Raw genomic sequence first — 10,720 nt, 5'->3', positions numbered from 1 at the left:
ATTCTGTACACACAAAGCTGGTCCATCCTGTACCACATGGTAGTTGGACACTAAAACGGACATGCCAAATAAATTAAAAAGGATAAAGGTGTCAAATCAACACTATCGTGTTCAGAAAGCATTATTTTATAGAAACTGACAAAAAAACAAAAACATACCGCTCGAAATTTTTCTAAAACACTCAAAAAGAAACAGACGAATATTTCACTTTTTCTCGCAAAAAAAGGAAAAGTGAAACAGTTAAATCGGCTACTAAAAACATTTAATAAAATTTACATCTGGTTATAGAAAGCCAAGAGACGTATATGAATTTAAATTTTAAAAAAATGTTAGCGCATGTTTACTATTTTTAATTTCGAAGGTCCTTTCGGTACCTGGTCCATTCGACCCCAGTCTCCCCTACCAGACGATAGTTATATTTTTTGCATTTGACTTCACTGTTCGTCAGTCATAAATGTTGGCCTTCTCGTCAAAATGTTTGCAACCCCTGTCAACACATTTAAACATATTGAAACATTAACATTTTTACAAATTTTAAAAATTTTGGCTCCCGCCCCGCCAAAGTTATTCGCCACTGCGTGACAACGAATGAATTTATATTTGTGAAAATGGAAATTGAAAGATATTTTTTGTTCTAACAAAACCAGTTACAAGAATTAAAATATTTCTTCGTGTTTTAGACAATTGTTCCTAAATTTGAAACATTAATAAGTATTCTCCGCTCTCTGCTCTTCAATGTTTATGGGAATTGTGATGTACTGCATGGCTTTATATTTCTGTTTCTGAGCTTACGAAGCACGCTATAAAGTTTCAAATAATTTGATTCATCTGATCAAAAAAATATAGCAGCTGCTTTTTTCAAAATGTATATAATTTCTTCCACAGTGAATGAAAAATATAATGCGTGCGTATATAATATATATTCCCAAAATTAAGATATGTCATAAAAAATGAGGAAAGATTAAAGAAATGTGGACTGAAAACTTTGAACAAACCTAGGACTAGATGAGATCTTATGCAGGCGTACAAAATCATAACGGGTGAGATGAGATAACTTCATCCCTATTCTTCCAATTTACACAAAATAGAAACACAAGAGGGCACCAGTACAAGCTTTTCAAAGAAAGGGTAGGAACAATAAAAGAAAGATTTTTCAATTCGAGAGTTATTGGACATTGGAAAAAATGGACGAAAAAACTCTAACAGCTCCTACAATGCAGGAGCTCAAAGTCAGACTTGGAAGATTGGGATTTTAAATCCATATTATTAGTCAAAATCGACCCAGTGGTTCTCACTCAGATATATTATATATATTAACTACTATAATCCTTGTTATGCTATGTTATGTCAAACGCAATTGCGACTTGCACCTATTTTTTTTTATTAAACACAACTGTAAGCAATTGAAAGATTTAGGATCTATATTAGTTCTCAAGACAAGATGTAATAAGTTGATGACATTGCTTGCAGGCTTTGGAATTTTAATATTGGAACTGCTATAATTTGATCGATTCATTGGTTTAAATACCATTTTTATAACTTAGGGTTTGAACGATAGAAATTGAACAACTTGAAGTTGATTGAGTAGCACATATAATATAATGAAAGATCCGCACCACAATCAATATTCATCTGCTACTTAATTATTCTAACACATACATACACACACGTATCATACGTAGCCCTATAATTATAAATTTGTATAAAAATTTGTATTAAAGTTTTATTAAATTTGCATTCTAAGTGTATGTATTATAAAAGATAAAAACAAAGAATATATACATTATTAAAGTTAACTTTTGTTTTACAAAGAGATCTTAAAATGTTGAACTAACAGGTGTCTGGCCTGAGATGGTGTTTATGTTTCGTTTACTTAGGTGATAATAATTCATTTTTTGTAAGGTATGTTTATTTATTTAATAATTCATTTATTTATTCAATTGTGATTGATTATGCATTTCGTTCAAAGATGATTGCCAGATTTTAAAATGTTAACGTTTTCAAATTAAGAAATTATTTATATAATTTTAGAAATAGATTGATTATGGCATTATGCAAGTAAAACAAGTTAGGTAAGTTAGGTAAGTAGGATTAATTAAATTGTCATAGTAAATAAACTATATTTTTTATTGTTTTTAAAGATACAAAAAAGTAAAAAAAAATTTTTTGTGACAAAGCCAAAAACTGAAATTTTGTTCCACAATGTTTACTTACATTACATTACCAGACTTTGATGATAAACTTTTTCATATTTTCATACACACACACACACACACACACACACACACACACACACACACACACACACACACACACACACACATACATATTTACATATATACAATACAATTGCATATAATGTCAATATATAAAATATATATATATATATAAATATGCATATATTATTTATATTATAAAATAAATTTTATAAATAAAAAAATCAACCATTCATTATTCAATATTTATTATTTGTATTTTTTATTTTATTTTTGTTATGTTTTCAGTTTTATTAATCATTACAAGTACATTTTAGATTTTACAAATTAAATTACAAAATAGGCAGCAAATGTAAATAAAATGAATAAAGTTTCTAAATATCATGTGTCCTGTGTCATTGGTCAAATTATCTACTAAATTATCTAATAGATTTATTCAAGTGGTTTTAAGTAAAATTTTATTAATATTTTATTTTTATTTGAAGAATTTAATTTTTTATAAATCTCTTTTAAAATGATTTGCATTTGCCATTACTTATAAAAACAATTTCAATTGAACATTGTTAAATTCTTCTAAGAGGAAAGTGTCCAAGATTAAGGATTTTTTAATAAAAAGTTGATTCATAAAGTAGAAAATGTCAACAAAGTTGCAATTCATGCTGTCAAATTATTGGACTGTAAACCAGGTTGTGGACTGGCTAAAAGGTTGGAAATGCATTGTGAAGTGAATCTGCTGCTTTTAATTTCAATGTCCAGAATTGTTTGAGTCATCTAGTGTTTATTTATTCATATTGTCTTATGTGTTTTTTGTTGTAAGTGATGTTTGAGTTAAATGCATGTCAATTTTTGTTGTAATTGAATCTAAGATAAAAAGTTTATTTAGTATTTTTTTTATATCAGATGTTCATCATTTCTTGATTTAAATTATTTTTTTCTTACTACATCTTGAGAGTTATTAAATTTCATATGAAAAGTATATGAAAAGTATGAAAAGTATTTATAAAAAAATTGAAAAAGTTACACTAAAAAGTTACACTAAGATTGTCTCGTACATTTTTGGCAACAGGATTGGATTTGAAGTCGCAGTCGAAACATTATGAAGATTTATTTTACAAGGAGAATGTTGTTGGCAGGAAGTTGTTGGACCTCACAAATGGAGACCTGCTCGAGATGGGGCTTGAGGACCTGAGAGACCAGGAGCACATTCTTTTTGCTCTTTCAATCTTGCATGCCTATGTAGCTTTCACATTTTCTGTGAATTTATTTCAGTAGAAAAATAATTTATTTATTAAATTATTCAGGAAACAAATTTATTTATTTTCATGCAAACACTATTTAAAATTTAATTTAATTTTTATGTAAACATTTTTGTAGAAATTAACTATATTAAGTGAGGAACAACATTTGATAGCTTTGGTATACACTTGACAAAGATATGACTTCATTTGATTCACCATTTGACAGATGATGACCCAGCTGAATCACGAATGTTTCAGAACTTGTGCCAGTTGCCTTGAAATTGCAGCTAAAAATTTATTGAATCACATCAGACAGTATGACATCGGTCAGTGCTTCTTTTTGATTTTGTTATTTTTTTTCCAAATTATGAACGAAATTTGTTCATATTCTCTTTTGGAAGGTGCAAATTTATTACTCTCTTGTCAGTTGGAGGTACTGAGAAATGTTGAAAACGTTCTGATTTCATCACAAAAGCTCATTAAGTGGCTTGATAAGTTTGTTTATTTTTATATATTTTAAACTTTTATTGATAAATAATTACCATTTAATTTATTTGTAAGTATGCATTTTAATTTTTTTCTTGCAAAAACATCCGTAACCTGCATTTTAGAAATTTGTTGGTTTGAAACATTTCAAACAATCACCCATAAAAACAACAAACATGAAAATGATTCCTGGCGATTACCGAATGACGATGCGTTGCTGCAGGTTACCAATTTCAAGTGAATCTCGTTGGTTGCATGTCAGAGAAGTTGTGCTGAAGTCCTCCAAGGCATTGGGTCAATACAAAAAACTGTCAGAGTACAAATACATTGAATACCATGTTGGTCTTGTTTTGAAATTCTTATTAAACTTAAACTTATAATTCATTAAGTTTTTCACAATTCAAAAAATTTATTTATAAATTTTTGAAAAGTGCAAGTTGATAATCGAGCAATGCCAAGCAATTGTTTTGAACTACAAAGAGCTAGCTTTGTTTGAGATGCGGAAGTATGCCAGCATTGGGATGTTTAAAGAGGATGTGAATGATGAACTGGTTCGTTTGGCGGGTGGCTCATCTTGTTAAAACTATTTTTTTAAATGTTTTCACTTATCATTTCTTAAATTTTGAAGAATTCGTTGTTCACTAATCTGTAAAATATTGAAATTATTTGAAAAAAATATTCACATTATTTCTTATAATTTGTTTCAAAATAAATAAACAAATGAAGGGTATCGTCATGAAGTCATCAGCAGATGGATTGTTGTACGTGTCTGAAGTCAGATCTAATGTTAATATTGTTGCATTTGTTTGGTTTATTTATTCATTTTTTAATCAACTAACTAGGCACTACTTATATTTAATTCTTAATATTGCAGTTTAGTTAGTTACTGGTTGTTGTAGCGTTTTTTTTTCGTCGCAATGTAATAATTGTAATGTAATCGTCGTTGTAATGTAATCGTTATAGTGTAGTTGTTCATTGAAATGCTATTGTTGTAATGCTGTTGCAGTTTCCGGCGTCATCATCCACAAGGTTGGATGTGTCAGACGAGTTGGTGCAGATCAACGGCCAGACCATCGTTCGTTTTCCAATTAATACCCTCTCGTTCTTAATTCATATCTCTCCCAACTTTCTCGTGTGTCGTCAATGACTATATTACATTGAAGTTTCCATTTAGACAGTATTTAAAGAATTGTATTCGCACTTCTCTTGTAATTATTTCCAACTTGAATCTTCTTCATCATCCTAATTACTACTACTATCGTTGTAATGTGGTCATCATCATCTTTATCACCAAAAAGTCACCGACACCACAACAAGCCTTTCTTCGTCATTTTCGTTTGAATTATTTTTTCAAACGATCAGATTGGATGGTGCCCAGCCAAAGTGATGGAGTTGGTGAGGCTGCTGAAGGGAGATGTGAGGATTACGGTGAGGAAGAAAATCTCCTACAGAAAAGATGAAACTCACTCTCAGCACGCTCGTCGTCTCGTCAGGTTGAACAGGTTGAAACACGTCGTCGACTGCTCCAAATTCTTCGACACCCTGCCCTGCGTGAAACCCGAGAGGAAGTCCGTTCTGTTTTCGTTTGTTTGTTACCGTTGTTGTGGCTGTCGCGATCGCTCATTCATTCATCCATTCATTTGTTTTTTATCCATCCTTCCATTCGTTCGTTCATTCATTCCATTCATTCCATTCATTCATTCATTCATTCATTCCATTCATTCATTCATTCATTCATTCATTCATTCATTCATTCATTCATTCAATCATTGCATTCATTGCATTCATTCCATTCATTCATCCATTCTTTTATTTAATACATTCATTCATTCATTAATTCATTCATTCTTTCTATAATTCTTTCATTCATTCATTTATTCATTCATTCATTCATTCATCCATTCAAACTTATTTCATAAATTTTTACACATCCCCAAAAATTATTTCATGACGATGACGTTCTTCTAAAAATTTTGACAGAAGGGAAAACATGAAGAAAAATCCTGATGACGATGACGACGATGATGATGAGAAGAAACGGGGTAAACATCAAGATGATGATCATCATCATCATCACTCCCCCGACAAGAGTCATGATGATGATGACGAAAGTCGTCGTCATCAAAATCAGCATCATGCTCTCACTACAAACAACCAATCATGTACGAGGAAGGAAACAGATGACGACGACGACGATGATGGTGATGATGTGATACTAAGAAGAAGACCAAATGATGAGTCGCTTGTGTCTAGGAAGCGCAAGTCCAACGTCTTGTTGTCGTTGGGTGGTGATGATAATGACGATGATAATGATGATGATGGCGACGATAACATCCACAACAGTTTTGATGATGTTGGTGTTGTTGTTGTTGATGATGATGATGATGATGTAAACAATCATGTTGGTGATGATGATACTGCTGCTGATGTTGTTGTTGCTGGTGATGATGATGATAAAAACAAGCATGTTGGTGATGATGATACTGCTGCTGATGTTGTTGTTGATGATGATGATGGTGATCATATTTTTTATGTTATGGGGGAAAATGATGACGACGTTGGCGAGAGTAGGGGTGACAAAGATGTGAGTAACAATCTCGTTGGTGGAGACAACGATGATGACGATGATGATGAGGAGGGGGAGGAGGTTGTTGATGTTGGCGGAAGTGATAACAAAGAAGCTGCTGATGATGCAGGCGCTGATGACGATAATAACGGGGGGGATGGTGGTGGCGACGATGATAACGTTGGCTCTAATAATAATAATGATAACGATGGTGATAACCGAGGAGGTGCTGATGATGATGCTGGAGGTGATGGGGGTGATGATCAGGGCGGTGGAAGTGATAATGGTGGAAGTGAAAGTGCAAACAGTGGAGGCTCTGGTGATGATGGTGCTGGTGATGATGACGATGGTGATGATGATGATGAAAAAGATGATAAAAACGCTTTAAAAGACAAACAACAATCAATCGCAAATGCCGATGACGATGATGAAGATGATGAAACGAAGACAACAGTTACAGCAGCAGCAGTACCATCAGCAACTCATCAGACCATCACAATAACTTCACAACTTCCAGCCAGGCTCTTCTCGACATCTTCATTGTACATTCTCAACAGAGAACCAACAACATCAACAACGACAATTACAACAACACCACGAACAACAACAGCAACAATTACAACAACACCACAAACAACACCACAAACAACATCAACAACAGCACAAACATCAATGACTCCAGCAAACGTTTCAACAGGAAAGACTCACGTTTCGACATTCAGAATGTTGATTTCACCTCCTTCCACCAACACACCCCACACACCTACATTGGCGCCATCAGAACAGTTCACACTGGCCACTGAAAACCACCACCACCATCCCATCGCAAACCTCACTACAAAAAAAAGTATTATACATTTTCCTGTGATAGCAACGACAACTCAAACAACAACTCAAACAACTGCAGCTCCTTCAACAACTTCTGGTCATTTGACAACAACAATATCAGCATTAAATGACAAATCTTCAACACCATCTACCACCACCACTACAAAACACTTATCACCAAACATGTCAACAAAACCCCCCCTTCCGACAACATCACCGAAATCAACAACAACCTCTGCAGCAGCCAAAGCAACAACATCCACAACAACACCGCCAACGAAAACAACATCGTCATCATTATCATTAGCCACGTCGTCGTCATCATCATCATCTGCAACAACAACTGCCCAAGCCTCAACCATAGACGGTGGAAAAATAATTTTTCCTAAACAGTTAACATCTTCCCTATCGTCATCATCATCATCATCACCGCCACCATCATCGTCATCATCATCAAGGAACATTCCAGACGAGCAAAGGCGTTCTTTAACTTTTCCTAAGTTGAAATCATCCAAACGAGATGTTGGTGTTGGCGATGATGGTTCGGTGAGTAACTCATCCTCACTCACACCTCCATCCAGCCATCGACATCTGTTTGCTTCCACAAAGGTGAAGGTTTCATTGAAAGACATCTTTCTTTGTCTTTAACTCCATTTTTGTTTTTGGTTTCTCAACGAATTTTTTTGGTTATAGAATTTTGTTTTCGCAATGCTTATAAACTCTTCAATAATATTTCAGTTATTTTCACACGGTTTTTTTTGTTTAATTTTTTAAAATTTTGTTTAATTTTTATTTGGTCATTCACAATTGACTACAGAACTGCAAAACGTTATCAAACTCAGTTGATAACCTACACGATATGGAAAGCCAGTCAGTTTTCATTTATTTTGTTTCATTCTGTCTTTGTTTTCTGTTTTAATTGTTTTTTGTTTTAATTTAATTAGTTTCAATAATCTTTTTGCAATTTTGGCAAATCTTACTGCTCAGTAATTTAGTTATGTTGTAACAATTTTCAGTGTAGCTACCATTCACAATTATCCAATCGTGATATTATTTTTATGACATTAGCCTATATATTATTTTATTATTATATTATTATTATATTATTATTATATTATTATTATTATTAAAATTACACCTATTATTATTATACAGTTATTATTTTAAAAGACCTTCCTCCTATGCTGATGCTGCTTCATAGTGAAAATTACTTTATGATTTTTATACAATGACATTTATATGCATGCACACATAAACGTACACATACAAACACATGCATACACGCACGTATACACAGACACACACACACACATATTTTTGTGTATTTGTACAACGTTTGTATTGTCTGCTTGATTGGCAGGAGTTCGGCTACAAGGAGTTCCTCGATTTCATCAATCAACTCTTACGGATCCCAGGAGTCTCTCGGATTTGTTAGTCCCAACTCCCATTTAGCATTCCGTATTCATTTTTATTTTTCTATTTATTTATTTGTTCGATTTATTTTCAATATTTTTTATTTAATGATATTTTATTTAATGATATTTTGATTTTGATGTGGTTATTGATCTTTGGGTTTTGTCCTTTGGATGAGATTCTTACCTGTGATCTAGTTAATTATTTTTATCGTCCTTTTGTTTTTTCTTGTCATTCAAATTTCATTCATAGATTCTTTTTAGTTTTTTAACCTGTGTTTGCTCCCACATCCAGAATTCAACTGGTTTCCTGAGAGTTAGATCAAGGAGTAATAAATGTACGTTCTCCAAATACTCTTTTTTGTCGAATGTTCCATGAGATGTTGTACATACAATTTGAATTTCATTACGAAATTATATTGTTTCCCATTTATCAACATAACATCAACAAACACAGCAATAACATCAACAACAACATCAACAACAACAATAACATCATCAACAACAATACCATGAAGCCATTTTTAAGAAGCTGAGTACTTCATGCATTGATTCTGGGGGAGGTGACTGTGAAGGCTGGCTCTATCTTTACAACAACAACAAAAACAAAAACAACAACGTTGATGTCAACAACAACAGCAGCAACAACAACATCAGCAGCAGCAACAACAACCACAACTCTGTTAACAAACATAAACTGAGTAAAGAAGCTTCCAAAGAGAGGTGGTCCATATTGTGGTTTGTTTTGAAGGATAAGAAACTTTGGTTCTGTGAAAACCAACAGGTGAACGAATGAATGAATGAATGAGTGAATAGGTGAATAAATTGATGAATATGTGAATAAATGAATGAATGGACAGTTAAATAAATAGATGGATGAACGAGTTGATGAGCCAATAAATATATGTACGAAAGATAAAATCATGAAAGAACTTATGTACGGTACAACAAATAATTTGGGGGGGGAGGACAGATATATGAATTGGTTTATCAATTGAAAGGTTTTAATGTTGTATAGCTCACGATATTTGTATAACATTGCATGCTGTATTGTATTGTATTGTATTGTATTGTATTGTATTGTATTGTATTGTATTGTATTGTATTGTATTGTATTGTATTGTATTGTATTGTATTGTATGGGACCGACGTAACTTCTGCCATTCAAAACATCACTACACATAACTATGATATACACATAGTTATATGTATGTATATAAATGTATATATATGTATACACAGCATACGCCGAAGTTAACGTTGGCATCCACAATCAAGAGAGCCGTTTCTCCGTCATCACTATCATCACTGCCGTCATCATCATCATCATCAGCAGCAGCAGCAGCAACAACAGCCACATCATCATTACCACCGTCTCCGTCTCCATCCATCGCTCCTCACAACTTCCTCTACCTGCCATACTTCAAAGTATCAGATGCGCATGAGATCAAAACTAAGAAGAGGTTCTGTGTTTGTTTTTGTTGAATTGATTAATGAGTGAATGAATGGAATGAATGAATGAATGAATGATTGAATAAATGAATGAATGAATGAATGAATGAATGAATGAATGAATGAATGAATGAATGAATGAATGAATGAATGAATGAATGAATGAATGAATGAATGAGAGAATAAATGAAGAAATGAACGAACGGATAGATGGATGAATGTGTGATTGAACGAATGAATAGATGGTTGAATGAATGAATTAATGAACGACCGAATGAATTATAAACGAATAAATAATACCACCATTTTAACACCATTCATGCCAAACCGTTAACAACAGCGTCTTTAAAATTTGGAACGATGACGTCATTGAATATTTGGCAGCTGACAACTTCGGCATTAAAATTAAGTTTGCACCTAACTTTATTTTTTTACTGGCAATTAACTATTTAATTAACTGGCAATTTTTTCACATCAATTTTGAGAATTTTTTTTTATTTCGTGTTAGGTTCATTTAGGTTT

The 10,720-nt window shown here is 32.8% G+C and overlaps 2 protein-coding genes across 2 annotated transcripts in view; one reads left to right on the top strand and one right to left on the bottom strand.

Annotated features, from left to right (window-relative positions):
- The window catches only part of HELRODRAFT_166200 (hypothetical protein), a gene marked incomplete at both ends in the record, with an annotated part of 2,149 nt that extends 887 nt beyond the window's left edge, over positions 1 to 1,262 (bottom strand). Inside the window, one exon of the mRNA XM_009033195.1 lies at positions 1,205 to 1,262. Coding sequence (XP_009031443.1) covers positions 1,205 to 1,262 — 58 coding nt within the window. The remainder of the gene's footprint in view (positions 1 to 1,204) is intronic.
- Positions 1,263 to 2,851: 1,589 nt separating this feature from the next.
- On the top strand, positions 2,852 to 9,542 carry HELRODRAFT_166199 (hypothetical protein; the record flags this gene model as incomplete). Its single annotated transcript, XM_009033194.1, has 16 exons — positions 2,852 to 2,921; positions 3,283 to 3,452; positions 3,681 to 3,780; positions 3,856 to 3,949; positions 4,164 to 4,278; positions 4,372 to 4,491; positions 4,667 to 4,714; positions 4,947 to 5,015; positions 5,303 to 5,508; positions 7,168 to 7,291; positions 7,355 to 7,431; positions 7,793 to 7,880; positions 8,152 to 8,204; positions 8,695 to 8,764; positions 9,042 to 9,084; positions 9,265 to 9,542. The coding sequence occupies 16 exons, from the start codon at positions 2,852 to 2,854 to the stop codon at positions 9,540 to 9,542; spliced, it is 1,725 nt and encodes a 574-aa protein (XP_009031442.1).
- Positions 9,543 to 10,720: the final 1,178 nt, after the last annotated feature.

The sequence above is a fragment of the Helobdella robusta genome (assembly GCF_000326865.2).
Source record: "Helobdella robusta unplaced genomic scaffold HELROscaffold_9, whole genome shotgun sequence".
Classification (NCBI taxonomy): domain Eukaryota; kingdom Metazoa; phylum Annelida; class Clitellata; order Rhynchobdellida; family Glossiphoniidae; genus Helobdella; species Helobdella robusta.
The sequence above is the reverse complement of the archived record's forward strand: the minus strand, read 5'-3'. Positions and strand labels throughout refer to the sequence as shown.